Raw genomic sequence first — 22,315 nt, 5'->3', positions numbered from 1 at the left:
ACATCTTGGGAAACACTGGCCAACATGATTACTGCAAGTTAACTTTTTCCCGTAGGTTGAGTTGTAATTCAACTGTAAAGGTGCTGCACGGTTGAACGTCGTGAAAGGATGGATGACCCTCACATCAATATTGCAGATTTAAAATGCAGCCATAATGTCATAAATGCTGAAATCTAGAAGACAAAAATAATATTCCAAACAGATCTCGACTCCATTTAAAATGTCAGTTAATAAAAAATTATAGCGTATCAAAGCTTGTGTATTTGTGTCCTTATGTATGCAAATTTTGGTAAAGCAACAACTCATAGTGTTAAATAAAAATATGACACTTTATTTTTGGCCTCATTTTATGACTGAGTTCAAGCATAATCACAAGAGCAAATTCTGGGCATCCGCTCCCAACGACTGTATTTCACCAAATGCCTGTTGCAATTTTGTTGGCCAACTGCTCAAAACATAAATTTAGCTGACACCTGAACTAATGGGGGAATATAATTTCAGGAGGAGTCCAGTATTGGCAGGTGTTCCTCTGGGTGGGTCGCCAATAACATCAGCTCACAGCAGCAGATTCCTAATGGGTTAGCGTCTCCGCGGAAGAAAGCATTTATCACAGAGATGCAGAGCGCAAGGTGCTGCGTCTTAAAAGTATACTATATACTCTTAGGAGTATATTTTAATGAACATTTTTAATCATTAAAGAGAAAAAGCAACATTTATAAATTAAACACATCTACATGAAAGCAATTAATGCCATTTTAGAGTGTGTATAAAATTGAGAGCATGATTTTGGATGAGAAGGTGCTTTGGTCTAAGAGTCTGAGGAGATAAAGGGGATTTTGATGCATTGTTGAAATTTGCTCAATGCAATAGCTGTAGCTGCATTAATTTTGCAATATTATGGAAGTGATAGAGAGTTGGATTACAAGACTGAAGGCAACTTAAAAATGTTTACTGCAGACACTGGTTGCATCATCCATCAACATCCCATGTTTATATCCTTCTGCCTTGTTCGGTTCTGGTTTGCTGAATTGCTTTCCATTTTCTTAAGGTAATTTATCAAGCTGCTGTTATGATTGCACATGCCCAAAATGGGGGAAGACCCACATGCCTTCTTTTAATCCCCCCCCGACCCAGTGAACTGGTACTAAAGTTACTTTTATTGAACCACCAAGTCGTTCTGATGTATTCATTTTTATTTAACAGTATTAAGTTATGTTGGCAATGTAGACCAGTCAGCCACAACATTAATACTAGTGGTCCTAATGTCATGAAGGACAAGGATCAGCATGGCCATTCTGAATAGCATGCAGCTACCCAGCCCCAAACACAGTAGAATGAGATATACTGTAGTACAAGTACTCTTATTAGAAAAACATATAAATACAAATCCACACAAAGTACCACTTTACATCTTTTACTCAAATAAGATTAAACTAACTATTTAAAAACTACTTTTTAAAACTATGAAAATTGTGAAAAAACATGCAAGGTAATTAATAGAAATAAGGGGTTTAAGATCACAGTTTATAAATGTGGAGCTAATTCTAAGAACTTGCGAATCCTGCAGTGTTTGCTGACAGGTGCTTAATCCTTAATCATACACCAGAATTTATTGGTTCAAAATATAAATAAAATCATATCATATTCTTATATGAAAGCCAGCAGATGGTGTTAATGCTGTTGCTAATCAGTGTTTTGGCACGGATTTAGCATTAGACTTTAAGGACCCAACTAAGGAGACGCCAAGTGGAGGTTTTAATATTAACTGGGCTTATTGTAGGGAACACAACTGAAAATCACTTCACAAGGAGGACCGGAAAACACACGCAGTAAAGGTGACAACTAAATAAACACAATAAAACAGGACATTAACTTAAATGCGGAGGAGAGGGAAGATAAACTAAACTAAATTGGAAGGGTGCCGGGGAAGCAGGGAAACTGACTATAACTAAGGAAAAAGGAACAGGTAAGAACAAACAAGCAAACTAAACACAGACGAAAAGACAGGGACAAATAACCAAACCTCCAAATACAGGGAGCAGGCAGAACAGACAAACAAACAGGAGTCCAAACAGGGAACAGATCCGGCGCTTTCTGTCCAGGAGCATGCAACATAACAGCAAAGACAACCTGACAGGCAACTGAGGGGAAAGTCAGGTCTAAAAGGACAGGGCAGCAGGTGGAAACAATCAGGGCTGATGACTCTAAAGACAGGAAGTAGGCTGAGGGGCAACAAAATAAAAGCTGGACGCAGGACTTCAGGCTGGGGAAAACAGGGACAATCTAAACACAGTGACCAGAATTGTGACATGTTTATAACCCCCACTGTAGCTACAGCATCTGGTTTTGAGTTATGAAGTAGTTCAGCGTCATATTTCAGTCGTTGACAGCAGCACTGCAGCATTGCAGTAAGATGTATGGACAGAAATATACTTTGTGTATATTTTATGTTGTGATACCGAGCGACGGTGGTCCACACATTTATTTCTGAAACTGGAAATAATCTTGTTAACTTATATTTTCCCTTGTCTCATTGCTGAAAGGGGGAGAACTGCTGTGTTACTGAGTGTAATGGAAATATCTTTGCTTCTTGTGTGCTATTAAAAAAGAGAATATTCATTCTTTAACTTCCTTAATGTTGCTGGCACTATTACTATTAGCAGACAAAAAGAAATAAGATGCTGCCCAAGCCGATGAATCACAGTTCTTCTTGTCTTTTGGTGGTATAAGAATTGATGCTGTAGCGCGTGTTGTGTCAGATATGGTATAGCTACAGCTGCTACCTGCATGGGCCTTGTAGTAACCCATTATTACATCGATACTTTTGTGTAAAAGAGTCGCATTTCTGCATTTCATACGTCACCACCAATATATTTCCGAATGCTCAATGGGTCATGATATAAATAGGGAATCATAAAATACTGTGGTGAAAGTGAGTGCTTTACCCATCAGATCTTTTCCATTGTAAGATTTCGATTTCCATGTGGACTTCACAGCTATTGCTACTGAACCGCTCAGCTCAGCGATGGCTTTGCCATGGCAACACACTGGCTCTCTGGGTCTCATACACTATGCCAGAGCCCATTTCCATGACAACATTATCAAAAATCTCAACTACAAACAGAGAGCTGCTTCTAGCTCAGTTTAAACCCTCCCCGCTGCCCCCGACTGCCTCCCCGGTTTGGAGAAAAAACTGAAACTAGAGAACATCTGCTAATGTAATGACCAAACCCATATATACAGACACATGCAAACACACAACAAAAGCCCAGGTTAAGTTTCATGCTTCCCACCCTGATCCCCTACTACCCCTTAAGCCCAAATTACACATGCATGCATGCACACACACACACACACACACACACACACACACACACACACACACACACACACACACACACACAGAGCCTGTTACCTGGCTAGCATTGATACAATCTGTGAAGGCACTCCTCCTGGAGAAGAACATAAGGAGCTGCTGCCAGCGGGAGGAGGAGGTGGAAGGGGAGGAGGAGGCAGGAGAGGAAGTGGAGGGAGAGGAGGTGTGGGGAGGTGGCAGCTCCTCCGATGAGCCCCGCTTGGGCCCCAACTTTTGTTTGACTCCTAGCCCTGCCCCTTGACCTCCAGATGAACCACCAACCCTCGCACTGCGGGGGTACAGGGTGTTGTTACCAAAAATATAGTTCATCGTCTCTGTTGCCTGCTCTTCCCAAGAAGAGATAGACAAGATAGAATTCACGTTCTTGCGTTTCTCCACTGCTTCATCTTTAGTTTCGTCTCCTCTGCCACTTTGCTTTATGACTCAAGGTGTTGCTGTCAAATACAGTCAAACTCTGCTCTTTTTTCTGTCACCAGTTACTGTTGAAGATTATGCAGCTATTGTTGATTTTTTCATCTCCTTTTCAGATTTTTCTTTCAATAGTATCTCTTTTCTTTCAGCTCCCGGAGAAATCGGAAAGCAGCTGGCAGACAGAAAGATGATGGTGAGGAGGAGCTGGAGCAGTAAGGAGAAAGTGCAGGGCAGGTAGACAGAGTCCTCTTAAAGTTGGAGCATTAGCTTGTCTGTCAGGGTCTTTGTACATCCATCTGGCCGTCAATCGATTCGTCCGTCTGTCTATCCATTCGTCCATCATCCCATCTTTCTTTCTAGCCAGGAGGAATGTCCAACATCCACATATCTTGAAGTCCAAAATATCCTGTCTTTCCCCTCTTCAAAGAGAAGACAGAGTGAGGGGCCGTGCAGGCCAGGCAATGAAAGGATATGAGGATTGATTATTTAACAGAGTTCCTTCTTTCTCCCTGTCTTTCTTTACCCCACCTGCTTCCCCCTCCAAGGAGATGACCGGTCAATGTCCCCTCTGTCACTGTGCACGCTCCCATTAAATATGAAAGTAACAAGGGTGGGAGGGATGGGTGGCTGGATGGATGAAAGGAGGGAGGTTGAAGGATGCAGGCAAGTAGGAGAGGATCTGAAGTAGGTGGATGGTTGGAAGAATCATTCTGCAACTCTTCTGTTTCTCCTCCCCTCCCTCCTACATCTCTGATGTCGCTCCAAGTCTCACTCTGTCTTCTTGTCTCTCTCACTCAGTAGATTATTCGGTCTCCTTTTCTCTCACTCTTTTTCAACCTAGGCCCCACCCTTCTCCTTCTCCCCCTGTCTATCTCTTTCTCTCTCTGCCTGTCTTTCAGCAAATTGTCTTTTCCAGTCTTTTATTTGAGCTGCAACTCAACGCCTCTCTCGCTCCCTTACTGTCAGATATCGTTACTGGTACAAGCCACACCCCTACATTCCAACCAACCAATGAGATAACAGACTCCCCCTACTACAAATACACACACCTTCAAACATACATACACACACAAGCATAAGAAATGATGCCTGTTGCAGGTTGAGGAGGAGGTGAGGTAAACAGCTGAATGCCACAGACGTAGAAATCTAATGGTAGAGGTGGCTAGACAGCAAATGAGATAAGTGGGTTTTATCTGTGTGTGTATGCATGTTTATCGTCCAGGTGTGTATGTGTGTGTGAGAGAGAGGGATGTTCACCCAGTAACAAGAATTCACAAGATTACCAACAGGTTTACTGTTAGTGTGTCTGTGTGTGTGCGTGTGTAAGTACATTCATGCATTACAGTAGTCATTATGTTTGCTGTTTATATGCATGTGTCTGTTGATGTGTGTGTGGTAGAGAGATCTCCGGAGGCTGTTTCCATACACTGCAGCACCCAGCTCTCCCACACACTTTCACTCTCTTGCACACACACACACACACATACGCACTCCAGAATGGAAAACAACAGGCTGTTGCTGGGCACTGGCTGAGATAAAAGAAAAGACAAGTCAAATGAGTGAAGAGGAGAGAACAGGGAAAGAGGAAAGGAGAGAAAAGGAGAGGAGAGGACGGGAAAAAGAGAAACCTGCATTCATTTAACAAGCTTACATGTAGCTATTACACCTACTTAGCAGCGGCTTCACTATCAAGTTCATTACCACAACTAAAGTGAACAATTTCAAGTTGTATCTCCTCGCCTGAAGTTCGTCATCAGGCTACAATGTGGTTTTAGCTTCCCTGAGGATTAGCCACAGGTGGAGCAGTACCTCTGTCACAGCGTCTTTCTATGTTTCCTTGGGAACTGTATCTATGGCAACATAGATTTCTAAGTCTTGAAATACACCTTGCACTCGCTGACTAATGTGCTGTTTCTTAATATCTGAATAGATGTGAAAGAGATGTCTTGTGCTAGTTTGATTAACATAAGCAACGTGGTTCATATGACACAGGGAACTAGAGTGGGTGTGAGTGATGGAAGATTTTCGAAGCAGCGTCTCTCTAAATGTGTCTTGTCTTGTCTAAATGTCTCACTCTACTTTGTGAGGGGATTCTGGCTACTGCTTGGTCTGAATAAGATTTAGAGTGGTAAAGTTGCTATGAAGCTTCAAAGGCCTACACATGTACCCAGAATAGATAAGGCTGTAGGTATCGACAGTCCTGACAATCATATATATAGTGGAACATCCAGGCCACACGCAAGACACTGAAGACAAAAAGTCTTCAACTCGAATAGCTTTGTTGATGTAAGGAAAAATCTGAAAAATTGCTGTACTCTCTCCGACTTGGTAAGCAGGTTCGAATTTTACGACACCACCATCAACAAATATCAGATGATGTTTTGTACAGACATACTTTGTGTTTAGTGTAAAGGGAGTAAAAATGGAATAATGCTGAAAACCTTAACATAAAAAAGTTAAAGCTAAGGTCTCTTTTTTAGAGGTCTTTCTAAAACAACATGTAAACAGGGCAAAATCTACATGGTTGCAAACCCCTACTGTACATGCAACCTGTGCTTTTGCAATCAGTGCACACCATGGCTGTATCAAGGAGAAGCAGACACAAAAATTGCACTCAGCCACTTGAAGACACTGCACATCCGCACACTGCTATGACTTCATTGAAGTGAATCTCATCTTCATAGGCTCAGAGACAGATTTATAGGTATTCAGCCTTCGTGGATTCAAAACTCATAATAGAAAGTTTAGGGTTTTTTTGTTGTTTTTGTTTTTTTTGCAGTGGGAGCTGTCCTGTCAACACCTTTTACAGATGTCTTTTACCATTATAGTTCATGGGAAAACGCTTACAAGCTATCATCCGACCTAGCATAAAATTACAACTAGAACAACATAATTAGCATCTGCCAGTTATCCTGTACAGCCAGGCAGTCAACAGTAAGTCACCAAAACACAAATTAGATCCCCAGACATGTCAGCTGACACGGCAACAAATCAGTGACACACCGGCCATCCAGCTCCACCATGGTGTGTGTCTCTCTCTCTTTAACTTTTCCCTTCTCTCTCTCTCTCTCCCTCCCTCCATCTACAGTCAAATGTCAGGTAGTGAATGCCAGCTCTATTAATATTTCAGGACCAATTAAATAAAAGCACACATCATGCATGTTTAATGTCTGACTGCTGGGAGAGACAACTTTGCCCTTCCATCCTTTACAGGTAGACTGCATGCTAGCAATAGCATAGCATGCAAATACTGTGTTTTACTATGTTCTACTATACTGTGTTCACAATTTTACCAAATTATTTACTCCTTCTCCTACTCTGGCTCTGGGCCCACTACAGAGGGTGACCCACAACCTATTTTGGTTCCCAGCTCAGCAGGCTGCCGACAGTCTGACCCCGGGGGCACAGAAACAACAATTTTTATTTTATTATATTATTTCTTATCATGTTTGGGAAACTTGCACTTTTCAGGTGGCCAGCCAAAATCAAAACCATACCATAAATCATACTTTTCTTTTCATAGTGTGTCTTTGCCTTTAATGTGACTTTCAATCTAACTGTCATAATATTAGCACTGTAAAGCAGATGCCATGCAGATCCTTACTGTGGTCTGTTCCACTGGTTCCTAACCATTTTGGCAAAACCCCAGCCCTTCCATTACATCCATTACAGATTCTGGTAAGGACTATTTTGAACCCGTCAACTTCCTTTGGTAAATACTGAGGGTTCACTGTAGATAAATAGATATAAAGCACTGAAGATGGAGAAAATCACCTACTGATGCAAAGGAGAATCCCTGTAGGTAGAGAATTCAGCTTCTGAGAAGTACAAAGTACTCCATGTGATGTGGGAGGGGTTGCTTGGTATAATAAATAAGTGTCTCTGATATTATTATTGTAATAGTGGCGACATGCTTCATTCTGTTTTGGAGAAAGATAAATGTATTTGTGGCTGTCTTGATTGACAAGTAAATACTCCAACTTATTGTTGTATGCATATGCATGTTTATAAAAGCTCGACTTATTTAGTTCTGTGGCCCTGCACTCACAAATGATTATGCAACTGTTAAACTTTATGGTACATCCACTGTAAAACCAGTCTTACATGCCTCTCTGCAGTGTCCTTACAGCCATCCCCCCACCCCCACCCACCCCTAAAAACCCCCAAAATCAACACAGTTTGGAGATGAATCAAACGAGCCAAACACAATTTACTTCTTATACAGATCTAAAACCCCAAAATATTGTGTGTACTATTAAATAGCATTATTAGTACATATTAAAAGCCATCAGCTTGTTTCATTTGTCCTACTGAAACTTGGCCGCAGCAGGAAGAATATATCAGTTTAAATGAGTCAACCCCCCGTCATATTAATTACCACGTTCCCTGAGGTCAAGGTGGAGGATTAGCAACAATCCTCCAATCAAGCTGATTAATCAACCATAGATCTAAACATAGTTATAACTTATTTGAGAGCTTTACTCTTAGATACTAGACACTCTTCTCACAAACTGGAAAACTCAAAAAACGAGTTCTATTTGTTATTGTGTATCATCCCCCAGGGGATTTTAAGGATTTTAACTGAATTTTCATACTTTCTGATTTAGTGCTTAGTACAGATAAAGTCATTATAGTGGGTGACTTTAACTGACTCAACACTGAATTAATTATTAGATTCAATAGTTTTTTTTTTTATTTAACGTAAATAAATTTACTCACTGTTTCAATCAGACCCTAAATGCTATCCTGATACATTGCATTGAAACTCAAATTGAATAGTATTTTACCATAATTGTCTTTTGTCTGACTATTTTTGAACTTACCATAACAGACCATACAGTATTCGGAAAAATAAATCCACCCCAGTAGGTGTTTATCTGAAAATGCTGTGAACCATTTTTACAAAAACTATTCCATCATTATTTACGTCAATGTGATTTGTCAATAAAATGGTGAGCCGCCTTATCTTTACTCTCATACGAGTTGATGATCTTGTTGATAATGCTGTGGCCTCAATGTGCACAATACTCATTACTGTTGCTCCTCTGAAAAAGAGCGTAATGAGTGAATCAAGGGAGGTTAGCTTCATGGTACAATTCACAAACCAGCCGCTTCAAATAGGCAACACAAAGGCTGGAAATTTAGAAGAAAGAATACTATAGAAGAAAGAATAATATAATCATAGATATATAAAAATCTTAGCATCAGAATAGCATGTGATTCATCATTGATAGAGGAAAATAAGAACAACCAGGACTGAACAACCTTAGACTGCTTCTTTCCCATAGATTCAGATGAGCTAATTTCAACAATTGCTTTATCTAAATGCTTTACACTTGATAGACACGTCCATATTAGGTCAATCTATCCCTATTAGCAGGCAATGTACCACAGGCTTACATGGTTGCTGTGAACAAAGCCCTATTATAATAAATGGTGACCTAGATGTTTTAGCCAATTATAGATATCCAATCCCCCCTTTATTTCTAAAAATCACTGAAAAAGAATTTCATGTGACTACTTGTGCAACAGTGACTTGTTTGAAGAGTTACAGTCAGGGCTTATAGTGCATCATAGCTCAGAAACAGCACTGGTGAAAGTCACCGACCATCTAACTTAACATAAGAGACTCTTTTCTATACTTATCCCGTTAGAATTTAGTGCTGCATTTGACACCACTGACCACAACATTTTAATACAGAGACTCATCCATGTCATTAAGACTACAGTGACTGCATTAGGCTGGTTTAAGTCACATCTATCAGATAGATTTTAATTTGTTCCTGTTAATGACAAATATTCTAAACCCACTAACATTAGTTATGGATTCTACGGGGGACTGATACTTTATACATGTCTCCTTTAGTTAACTTTATTAGAAAACACTTCCATTACTAAGCAGATGACACCCAGCCTCACTTATCTAGAAAACCAAGTGAGTGAGTTACTGACACATCCTAATAGTAGGGAATTCCAGTGGTCAAGTCTAGAAGTAGCAAATTCAATGACTCAGCATTAACGTATTTTAGGCAATGTGTGGAAGATGTTCCAGAGATGTCTTTTACATATGTGTAAGTTAAAAGACATCGCCTCCTCAAAAAAAAAAAAAAAAAAAAAAACCCAAGGTCCTCACAGTTGTACTGGAGGCCAAAGCAATCCAATTTAAAGAAACTGTATATTGATGGGATTTTTAGGCCCAAATACAATAACTTCAGTATTGTCTGAATTTGCAAGAGAGTTAAAATTTCTCCCTTATTTCCCTCTTTCCACTGGCTTCCTATAAAATCTAGACTATAATATAAAACCATCCTCGGTACACACTCATAGTAACGTATTATCCCAACAAATAGCTCTGCTCCTAAAGGAGAGCTATCAATCTACTCTCTTGTGGAACAAGCTTCCAGTTCAGATTTGGGAGGCAAGCACCCTCTCTACTTTCAACACTAGATGTAAAACGTTCCTTTTTGGTAACGCTTACAGTCCGGTGACTGAACCAGCTCTTAGTTATGATGCGTTAAACTGCTCAGGGTCTCCCTCCATGTGCTGAGCTTCTCCCCTTCCAACCCTATGCATTTGTATGTCCCCATTGCATGACATAACCTTTGCATCTTCTTGTGCTACTCGCTGTCTGTCTCTAGATGCTATGGGCATCCCCATCATTGGAGCTATGGGTTTCCAATATCCAGGTACTAGCCAGCCCAATGTTTTGTTGTTGCTTCTTGTTGTTCTTCTTTTCTTTCCTTCCTCAACTCTCTCTTCCCCTCAACTTGTCAAAGCAGATGGCCCCCCCACCCTGGGCCTGGTTCTGGTCGGGGTTTCTTCTGTTAAAAGGAGTTTTATCCTCTCCACCTCACCTTAGTGCGTGCTCAAGTGGGGTTTGTTGGGGTTTCCTTTAACTCTATATCTTCTCACCTTTATCATGTGAAGGGCTTTGCAATTATTTGGATCTGAATTGGCAGTACATAAATAAAGATGAACTAAAACTGAATTGAAATTAAATTCTGACTCTTACTTTCAATTATTGTATTAGCATGAGGGGAAAGTGGTTCAGTGGTAAGTAGTGATTCAGCTGACCGACAGGGTGATAAACATCCTGCAACAAATCTACCCCTTGTCTTTGTGTCTCTCTCTTCATCCCATCTCATGCCACTCCCTGGTCCTCTCTGTCTTTCCTTCCTTTCTAATTATCTGCATTAGCTTAATGACCAAGAGACACTAATGTCTCTGAGAGCCTGCATGTGCCTCAGTGTTTGTCTGTTACAGAGAGATAAATAACTTTACTGTTTCTCCTCAATCTGCTTTGGCACTGGATATAAATTTTGCCAGTGGAGCCATTTGAGAAGAGTCACTACTTCTGCTGCAGAATGTACTGCGTGCACCCTACAGACTACTATACTTCAAACTTCACAGCAGGTTTGTCAGCACTGACAACCATAAGCCCAACTATTAAATTTATTATTGTTCTATGTAAATAATAAGGAGGCAAGTCTCTTTGGCCTCTGCTGCCTCCTGCCGTTTTCAAAGTGTAACTGCATGTAAAATGAGTTCATCAAATTGGGGACTTCCTCAACTGTAATGAACACTACAGGCTCAGAAAACAAAAGTCTGCAAAAACCAGTATTATGAGAAAGCTTGAATGAAAATGGGTAAAATGCTTTATGCTCAAGCTTAACATGAATGATTAGGATCTCTTTCATAGCACACGTTTATTCTTTGTGTAAATGCCACGTGCACACTACAAACGAACACACACTGTCACATCAGAAAAACCACAGAATCAACAATAGCATCATTAACATGCTCTGTGTTAACAGAGAATAAAACCGCAGAGTACAAGAGAACCGTTTGGGAATTGTGTGTGGCATAGCGGTTGCGGTGAAGCTGATTGGTGTTGAATTATTTATATAAAAGCAAAGAGTAGCATGCTGCAGAAATGGCCTTTTAAAATGACATATGTAGCATTTCTAAATGTGATCATGAAGTCACATTAGAAATAATTTATCCTTCAGTTCTTGCATCATCTGCCACTAAGACCCCTGGCACTTTTGCCCCATGTGCAGAAATTAGGTGTGTCTACATGGAGCACCCCAAAATATCATAAAATGTAAAAAACAATTCCCACAAATTCAAGAATTCTCTTAGCAGAGCTGTCTCACAACCAAAATCAACTGTAAATAAAGAACAACTGCATGCACAAAGATCCTGACATTTAAAAGTAATAAACAATAGAAAACCAATCACTAAAAATAGAAAGACTTCTTTTTAAATTTGTTTTGTGAAGAACTCATGCAACAGGCTCAGAGGCGAATTTACCTGGTAGTAGGGGTGGCTTTGTGAATAGAGGGAGGAGAAGGGCGGGGTGGGGACTTCATTCAGCCTCTCTCCCTCTGGGTGAGGCCACGCCTCATCATCAAAGGGAACATCAGGAGATTCTACCTACGATGTACAGACAAAGCTCAACATGGTGCATCACATTCATGCACATACTGTGGCACATTGACATGTTCTATTTCATTTTTTAAATTTATTTTTTCATTTGAAATGTAAGGGACACTCCAGGCTGACCACTGGTAAGATGGCCATGCACCTGCTACAACTTTTAAAACGCTGAGACAAATAACATAGCTCAGTATGAGGAACGTACAGTACACTCTATATGTTCAGCTCGTTTTTGTGCAACTGACACTTGCAGCAAAAGTACATGGACAGAAAGAAGGTGTTATGTGCATTCTTAAAACATGTATCACAACGCATGGTGTATTTTTTAGGCATGGATCATTTAGGAATCTTATAAAAATTAATAACTTACAGAGAGATAAAAGAAACAAAAACATCACGGGGGGTGAAGGGCGGCAAGAGAGAAAGGGAACATGTACATGGAGAGAACAACATGGCAGGTCCATCTGTCATATAGAAGCAAGCCAGATCCAGCACCTGTGGTCACACAAATTCTCAAAATAACCTAAACACCCAAATACACAAACAGCAACCCACACAAATTTAACAAATACACATAATACAGTTGTATTACAGCGATAAGCAGCTGAGATTAACCTGTAGATAAATAGTGATGATGATGATCATGAGGATGATAATGAGGATGAAAAGGTGGAGTTCAGCTGACATCCAACAAGGATGCTGCATTACACACATACATTATTGCATAATTGCCATAATCTAGAGATAAAGGCTTTACTGATGGATCAATAACAAAGAGAAATTAAGATAATAATATATATATAATATATAAATAAGTAGTGTTTCTTTCTGTTTAATGTAAAGAAAAAGAAAAAAACAACCGCAACAACCACAAATCTCATGGTCTCCAGCCACAGGGTGGAGCTACACACCACCATTTCCTTCACAGCACCAACAAAACAAACTCCCTCAGCTTTGTCTGAATTTTTCCCAGGGACAAACTTTGAACTTGTGGTGACTTACGACTGAGTCACTGCAGAGGGGGGGAAAAAAGAACAACAACAAAAAAATAAAAAAACACAATAGATAATGAACTGACACACTAGTAACACACAGACTCAGTCCCACTGCCTGAAGCATGCTGGCTGTGGTAACTTGCCCAACACATACACACAGTGACAATACACTAACTGATTTACACTAACTGATGTGGTTATTAGTTAGGCCAGAATTTAAGAAAGAAGGGCATCTTAATGTGAGGTGAGCACAATGACAAATGGAGGGAAGACAGAAAAGAGACAAAAAAGACAAACAGAACTTAAGTCAGTGTAAAGCTTTTGTGGCTTATGGCTTGGAAAAAACCTAAGGTCCCATTTAAGAGAATGAAACAGAATCCAGTGGAAAACTAATGGATTAACCCTAACACTAACCCTCGGATAGCGGCCTTTATTACTTCCTAATTCAATATGCTTATTACGTAATTAGTCATTCTTACTGTAATTGGGATCTTCTCATACAGTTTCATTGGCACAAGCTTGTATTATATTCCAAAAAAAGAAAATCAAGGGAACATTGGGGAAACATGAACACAGAAATATAGAGCAAAAGGTCAATAATAACATAGACATTAGTGAGCTTAATGAGATGAGCTTTTTTGTGTGATGAGGAAGGAGAAACCAGTGTTACCAGAGCTGTGCACGTGCAGCCATATATGCAACTATCTGCTGAGGGGTACAGCCCAATCACCCAAAATGAAAAGATTACCATGCTATGCGGTGTGATTATGAGCGTGTGTGAGAGAGACAGAGAAGCAAAAGAAAGAGAGACAAAGAGGGAGAGAGCCAGACAGACACAGGCTGCGTGCAGAACAGAGATAGAAATGGGCCTCATTACTAAAAAATGGGACAACCATTCGACTGAATCTCTGCATGCACAGTTCTGCAAAAGTATTCTCCTGGTACAATGAAAGCCTCCGTGCAAGGAGGGAAATTTAGGCCAGTCCTTGACTTCTAAGTACTTTCAAAAAACAACTAAATCTTGAGCCATATTGAAGCAGGTCCCTATACGTAAATCTATATGTCTGACTTTGAGAGGACGTGTCTCTGCCACCTTGACCAATGCTCTGTTTGGGTCATCAGCTTTAAAAATAGACGCTAATGGTATTCGAGCAAATTGTGAATAGACCACTACACAAACACATCACAGGAAGTTACACAAAGCATATTATTGCTTCTGGCTAAAATGCTGTCTATTTTCGCAGGGCACTGAAAAACTAGCGACAAAGATCATTTTCATATTCTCAATTAGTCAGTGTACTCAATCACCATACAGACATTTAAACCAGAACAGAATGGTCTCTGCTCACATTTGATTGCTTGTCAGTCAGGCTGTATTATTATAGCTGTGCTATAGTCCTATGTCTAAAAACTACTATAAACCAGCAGGCTGGACACACTGATCCACTAGACGACATGTTCTAAACCGTTACACTAATCAAACTCTTGATAATTCCACCTTAAACGTGCCGTTTACTGGCTGCTGTGCAATTAAATGCTGATTCAGAGAATGTGTGGCAATATTAGGGTCTTCATTTTTGGAATGAAACAAACATGCCACCCATGGGAGCAATTTGAAGGGTTTTTAAAACACAAGTTCTACTAGAAATTTCTTTCATTTAAATTGAAATAATTACATTACAGTATAAACACACACAGTTCAGCTATGGCTTTAGTTTGCAATAGTCCTTCAGTTTCATGGTTGAACGCTTTTCGCTTTTTATAAGATAATGAGAGTCAATTAACTTTACTAAGAGATGCAAATGTCAACCTGTTTGCACAGGTGTCTTTTGCTTCACTGTGAAACTAACAAAACATTAAATCTTATACATTTAACAGACAAAGCAAACTCATACTGTATACATACAGAATTGATTTGCTTTGCAATGTGCTTTCAATGTGTCTCTTAGAAATGACCACTACTTACTTTTTTGCAACAGCAGGTCCATTTTAAAGGAAATGTAATTCTGCCTAAAACATTTTTAAGAAACATATCTGGCATACTGCAAAATATTCCTACAGAGAATAGTTTAGGAAGAGTCCTGGTGTCAAATAAACGGTATTTCCCAAAGGTGGAATCCAATCAAGCCTTAGAAACATCTCAAGGATGATCAGTGGAAACAGGATCCACCAGAGCTCAATTTTGAGTGTCATAGCAAAGGTGGTGAATACTTGTTTTTTATGTTTAATAAATGTGCCAAGATTTCAAAAAAAAAAATTACGTCGTCATAATGGGGTACTGTTTGTAGAATTTTGAGGAAAATAATGAATTTGATCCATTTTGGAATAAAGCTGTAACATCACAAAATGTGGAAAAAGTTAAGTGCTTTGAATACTTTTTGATGTAAAATTAAATTTTTACTTTAATCATATCTATCTAAAATGAAAATATTTCCCTTACTTTAACCAACATGCTATTGTTAACAAAACCTAATCATACATGGAAACACAAACTTTCAGGTGTCAAAAATGACATGAATTACATTTCCATCCTATTACATTTCAATAAAATGTACCTGCATGACAGACTACATTTGTGGTATTTGAATGTAGTAGCAATAAAACAGAGGATGGGATTTCTTAACACAGCTAAAAGAAGTAGCGAGTTGTTAAAAGTTTTTTGTTTTACAATATTACTACTTTGTAAGCAACGCGGGAAAACTCGTCTCGTTTCATTTATGATCAGTTAACACTGTACTTCAAAGATCTTGAGCATGTCTGCGCATTTCTGTGTGTTTCTAAAACTGCAGCATTCAGGTAAATGTTGTTAGTGAATGTCTGTTTGTGGGTGTGTTGCTTTGCATACTGATGAACAGAGACAGAGACAGATATCTAGATTTTAGTTACCTGAGCAGGAGTGATGTGTGTATGAGTGACGTATCCATGAACATGTTGGATGTGAGACAGCTGCCGCTCTGCCACCTGAACCAGCTCTGCCCCCCGCAGGTCACAGCGGCGGCCAAGAGAGCCGTCCCTTCCCAGTGATCGTTCCCTTTCTCTCTCCATTGTCCCAAAACCCACTCCCTCTCTTCTCCAGGTCCCTCCGTCCCTTCCCAGGGTTCCTCCGTCCCTCCCCATTGTCCCTCCGTCCCTCCCCAATGTTCCTCCGTCCCTCCCCAGTGTCCCTCCGTCCCTCCCCAGGGTCCCTCCTTTCCTCCCCAGGGTCCCTCCTTCCCTTCCCAGTGTCCCTCCGTCCCTCCCCAGGGTCCCTCCTTCCCTTCCCAGTGTCCCTCCATCCCTCCCCAGGGTTCCTCCATCCCTCAGCTCTCTGGCTACTTCCATCGAGTGCTGATGGCAGGGAAGTTGGTGGAGTTTCGGGGCAGCTGGTGACGCCCCTTCTTCTTCTTGACACCGATACTTCTACAGTGAGACGGTGGAAGGAAAAGGAGGAGGCGAAGAGAGGAAACCATGGAGGAAATTCAAAGAAAATTTAGGGATGTGAAACAAAGCATAAGCCAGGAAAAAAGAAGAGATTGGAGCAGGTAAAAAAGGACAGAGGTAGTTAATAAGACAAGGTATAGGAAGGTTGATAGAGGGCAGGAGGGAAAAAAAGACAGAAGAAGAGAGAAGTTAGTTTATAGACAAGTAAGTAGAAAATATTTAAGCTGGAAAAGAACAAAGCATTACTATCCGTGTGTGTGTGTGTGTGTGTGTGTATTCAGTAAGGTGTAATGAGGTGTTTTATTGTACAGGTTGGGTGTGTAAGCCCATGGGACAGCCCAGGTGTACACCCAGCATGGTAGTGATTGCTTCCTGTACTATATATACACACACACTACATGGATGCACATATTCAGGACTTGAAGCTAAAGGTTTTAAGCAAAATGAGATGCAAAACCGAATGAGGACAGTGACCAGGAGTGTGCTTCAGGGACTTTGTTTCTGTCCTCTTCATCTCTCTGTACAGTGCCTTAATTTACGCATCTCTCAACAAGTGTATGCATTTCCTCCTACTTGTCTCATTCTCTGTTCCTCACACACTCTCCTCGCTTCTCTTCATCTTTTTGAAAAAGAATAATTTAATGTAATTTGATGTTTGTTTCTGCTTTACTGGACAGAGCACAGTGGAGAAAGTCAGCGACGCTGAGGGGTGAGGAGGGATCCCCGGTGCTAGAGCAGTTTTGAATCTGTGACACTGTGGTTACATTGTGTGGAAGCTGAGCAGCAAAGAGGATGGGCTCCACACACTACACACTATCCTTCATTATTTTTTATTTATTTCTTCTTTAAATGAATCCAGTCAGGAACACAAGGTTAAAAACTGGTTAAAAAAAAAAAACGTAAATTTGGATGTGTTTAACGATTTATAAGCTTTGAGACAAATGAGGAGGATTTTCTGGTCAAATAAACACCAAGATAACAGAGTAATTTTAGTTGGAACAATCATTCATTAAATTCTAGGTATTAGACTCACAACATGAGCTTAGCCTAGGGTTAAATGAAAGTGAGAATGTGCATAGCATGAAAAGAGAATTTCAAGGATTTATGGTACTTGCCTGCTAAGAATATTTGGCAGCAATCTGGAGCAGTCAGTGTAACACAGCTTAACACTTGTACGCGCAATAATTTGAGAGGATTTTTAAATCACAATCTATACGAGTGTAAGGGGTTTCAGAAGGAAACTCTGTAATGAAACAACATAAAAATGCATTTTAAAAAATGCCAGGAGCTTAGAGAAAAGATCCCCCCCTGGAGACAGCTCTCATTAACACAACTTTTGACCTTTTGCCCTGCTTTTTCTTTAAACCAACAGAAAGAGCTCACATCTTAGAGTTTATGAATGGAATTAAAAACACATTTTGGGAACTGACCACACATACGGAGAAAATCTGATTCATGAGGTTCCTCGTAAGCATAGTTAGTTTATAATCGGGCTTAGGTTAGAGACATAAAGGCTGAGTTTAGGCGTGTAGCTGCAATGAATAAGGTTATGGAGAGCCTTAAGAAAATGATTGTAATTTAATAATTGTCCTAATGAACTACTATCTAAACAATGTGCCTGAGTTTTTTTTCAGCTCTCTCTGTGTCTCTACATCAGTAACTACATAACCTGCAGTCCTAATTAAACTTCTCTCCCAAAGGAGCTAGACTGTTGACTATGACACTCTCCTCATTTATGTAAAAACACATTTAAAGTAACACAGATTCCGAATAGTTAACATCAGTTGCATTAATCTATTGACCGTAAACATAGTATCTCACCAAAGCATCAACAAATCTTTACAATAGTATTTTTGACCCACCTACACTGCAGCTGATTGTCATCTTGATCAGCAACAAGATGAAAAAATCTATTTTAGAAATTGTGATTTGGGGCAGAGAGTTGGTGGCTGTTTTGCAAAGGATAGACTTTCTCTGCAGAACAGCATCAGCTACTTCCTGTGAATTCAGACAGACATGGCCATGTGTCCCCTTTGCTTCTCCTGCTGCATTCTTTAAAGTCGTTTAGCCTGGAATTTGGACTTTTCCCTGCTCGGAAAAATAGAATTGATCTGAACCCATCTCATGACCTTCAGCGCATTTCCCTTCCTCTCAGCCTCCTGGCCTGTTTATTCACTGTCAACTTGCTAATGAATCAAAATTGCCTAAAATTCCTAAAAGCAGTGGTTGAACAGCCCGGCACTAAGACCCTGAAGGTCTCTTCGGCCTGGCTCACATTGTTGTCATAACACTGCTGCTACTGCCCTCTGCACTTACACACACACACACACACACACACACACACACACACACACACATATGCAGTCATATTTATTGTTTAAGTTTCACATGATACAAGAACACCTCTGAATGAACTGATGCATGAATGAATAGAAGCACTAAATATGTCTGTTTTAATATCAAAGCGTGTGTGTGTGTGTGTGTGTGTGTGTGTTTTTCTGCCTGCTTGCCTACCAAGACCCGAGCATGCCTAATCAGGACTGTGCCTGCAGATAGCCTGCTGAACACAAATACACACAGAAGACACAGAAAGCCATGCATGCACACTGTGGCTGTCATGTGTTAGTGTGTCAGCCAGAGAAACGTGACTAGATTAGGAGCAGATTCAGCCTCCTAGTATATGTGTATGTGTTAGCCTGTATCTGTGGTTGTGTGTGTGTGTGTGTGTGTGTGTGTGTAAAGCCAGGCGTTAGTCACGCTTGGTGAGCTATGAAAGAGCAGGGGATCCTCTGCCGTAAGGGACTTCTCGCACACACACACGTGCCTAGATCTTTCCCTCTTTCTCTGTATCTTTTCATTCTTTCTATCTCTTACATCACTCTCTCTATCATGCTTTACTGGCAAGCACAAATATATTTCCACAGCAAGAACATTAGATAACAGCTGATGACTACAGTTAGATTCATACTTTTGGAAGATTGATGCAATTTTTTTTTTCTTTTTTTTTTTGACAATTAGCCTATTTACACCACCACATTGAATTTAAGATGAAACACAAAGATTTGAGCAAAGTCAAGACTTGCAGCTTTAATTTAAAGGGGTTTGACACAAGTATGGCATTAACCATTCACGAATTAGGACCATTTTCATACACATACCCCATTTTTGGTGGCTCATAAATAATGGAACAAATGGCATGGGCAGGTGTGGCCTGTTTCCTTATTACATCACGATTATTCAAACAGAGGTGTTACATTTGTATTTGGTAGCTGTCTAGAATTCTCAACATGAGGTCAAAAGAGGTGTCTGTGCAAGTGAAGCGGGCCATCATTAGGCTGAAAAAACCAGATGAGCCCACCAGAGAGCTAACAAAATCATTAGGAGTGGCTATTACAACAGCTTGGAACCTTATTAAAAAGAAGGAATTAACTGGCAAGCTCAGCAACAGCAAAAGGCCTGGAAGAAGATGGACTGCACCCGAACTTTCTGGGATCACGGATGTTGACTGAGAACATTGTCCACAGCATCTCAGTCTCCGGAGACTGACTGACCATTGAAAACACCTGTGGCTCTGATGTGCTCACCTCTCCTGCATCCTCCGCTCCAACACCCGACAACATCCACAGGTATAAACAGTCCGAGATATTTATAGAATCTGACGTTACCAGCAGACAAAATGCAGCTGTTATGGACTCTAATTTTTCACACAGGGAATATTATTATTTTGCTGAATGTTATGATCTTAACCACACTGCTATTTGCCCTATAGAGACTATGTCTGCTCCACGACCAATTAAACTTTTTAAACCAAAAATGAACACAAGGGGAGTTAATCATAAAAATCTAATACAAGTTAAGACTAATGCTCATACTGAACCAAAACCCAAAACTATTAAATGTGGATTATTAAATATTAGATCTCTCTCTTCTAAATCTCTGTTAGTAAATGACTTAATAAATGATCATCAAATTGATTTACTTTGTCTCACTGAAACCTGGTTGCAGCAGGAAGAATATGTCAGTTTAAATGAGTCAACCCCCCCAAGTCATATTAATTATCATGTTCCTAGATGCACAGGCCGAGGTGGAGGAGTAGCAGCAATATTTCACTCTAGCTTATCAATAATTCCTAGACCTAAACATAGTTATAACTCATTTGAGAGTCTTACTCTTAGCCTTTCACACGCAAACTGGAAAACTCAAAAACCACTATTATTTGTTATCGTGTACCGTCCTCCAGTCCCTTATTCAGAGTTTTTGATTGAATTTTCTGATTTTCTATCTGATTTAGTGCTTAGTACAGATAAAGTCATTATAGTGGGTGACTTTAACATTCATGTAGATGCTGACAGTAACTGCCTGAGCACTGCGTTTAATTCATTACTAGATTCAATTGGTTTTTCCCAAAATGTAAATAAACCCACTCACTGTTTTAGTCACACATTAGACCTTGTACTTACATATGGCATTGAAACTGATAATTTAATAGTATTTCCTCATAACTCTCTTTTGTCTGACCATTTTCTAATAACATTTGAATTTACAATAACGGACTATACAGCAGTTAGGAAAAAATTCCACTACAGCAGATGTTTATCTGAAAATGCTGTGAATACATTTAAAGAAATTATTTCTTCATCTTTTTCACCACCATGTGTCAATGCTATGGTGAGTAGCCATCTTACTCCTGTACAAATTGATTACTTAGTTGACGATTCTGCAGCCTCATTGCGTATGATACTAGATACAGTTGCCCCTCTGAAAAAGAAGGCAGTGAATCAGAGGAGGCGACCTCCATGGTACAATTCACAAATGCACAGCTTAAAGCAGGCGTCACGAAAATTAGAGAGGAAGTGGCGTTCCACTAATTTAGAAGAATCCCGGTTAGCCTGGAAAAACAGTTTAAAAGTGTACAAAAAAGCTCTCCGTGATGCCAGAACAGCATATTATTCCGCACTAATAGAGGAAAACAAGAACAACCCCCGGTTTCTGTTCAGCACTGTAGCCAGGCTGACTAAGAGCCATAGTTCTGTTGAGCCTAGTATACCCTTAACTTTGAGCAGCAATGACTTTATGACTTTCTTTACTGATAAAATTGCAGCCATTAGGGAAAAGGTTCACCAGATCCTCCCTACAAATATTACAGATAGATCTTCATGTACAACAGCTCTAGAATCCTCAATAAGGCCCCAATCCATCTTAGACTGTTTTTCACCCATAGATCTCACTGAGCTAAGTTCAACTATCGCCTCCTCAAAACTAACAACATGTCTTTTAGACCCTGTTCCAACCAAATTGCTTAAAGATGTTCTACCTTTAATAGACACATTCATATTAGATTTGATTAACTTATCTTTAGAAACTGGCTATGTACCAAAGGCTTATAAAGTTGCTGTAATCAAACCATTACTTAAAAAACCCTGTCTTGATCCAGGTGATTTAGCCAACTATAGACCAATATCAAATCTCCCGTTTATTTCTAAAATCCTGGAAAAAGTAGTTGCAAAAAAATTATGTGATCACCTTTACAGGAATAATTTGTATGAAGACTTTCAGTCAGGATTTAGAGTTCATCACAGTACAGAAACAGCACTAGTAAAAGTCTCCAATGATCTTCTCCTCGCTTCAGATAATGGACTTGTGTCCGTACTCGTCTTACTAGACCTTAGTGCCG

General features: G+C 39.9%; 1 protein-coding gene across 12 annotated transcripts in view; it reads right to left on the bottom strand.

Moving 5' to 3' along the window:
• Positions 1–22,315, bottom strand: part of LOC137132003 (discs large homolog 1-like protein) — a 103,710-nt gene that overhangs the window by 55,951 nt on the left and 25,444 nt on the right. For 5 of the 12 annotated variants that reach the window (XM_067513989.1, XM_067513991.1, XM_067513993.1 and 2 more), the window contains one exon: positions 12,101–12,223. The exons of 2 other annotated variants lie outside the window; for them this stretch is intronic. In XM_067513989.1, the coding sequence (XP_067370090.1) occupies positions 12,101–12,223 (123 nt within the window). Of the gene's footprint in view, positions 1–3,415; positions 4,737–12,100; positions 12,224–12,596; positions 12,617–16,107; positions 16,360–22,315 lie in introns of those variants that run through there. 5 more of the 12 variants (XM_067513996.1, XM_067513998.1, XM_067514001.1 and 2 more) reach the window with 4 other exon arrangements.

This window comes from Channa argus, chromosome 8, assembly GCF_033026475.1.
Source record: "Channa argus isolate prfri chromosome 8, Channa argus male v1.0, whole genome shotgun sequence".
Taxonomy (NCBI): domain Eukaryota; kingdom Metazoa; phylum Chordata; class Actinopteri; order Anabantiformes; family Channidae; genus Channa; species Channa argus.
Note: the sequence above shows the minus strand (reverse complement) of the source record. Positions and strands in the feature narration are given on the sequence as shown.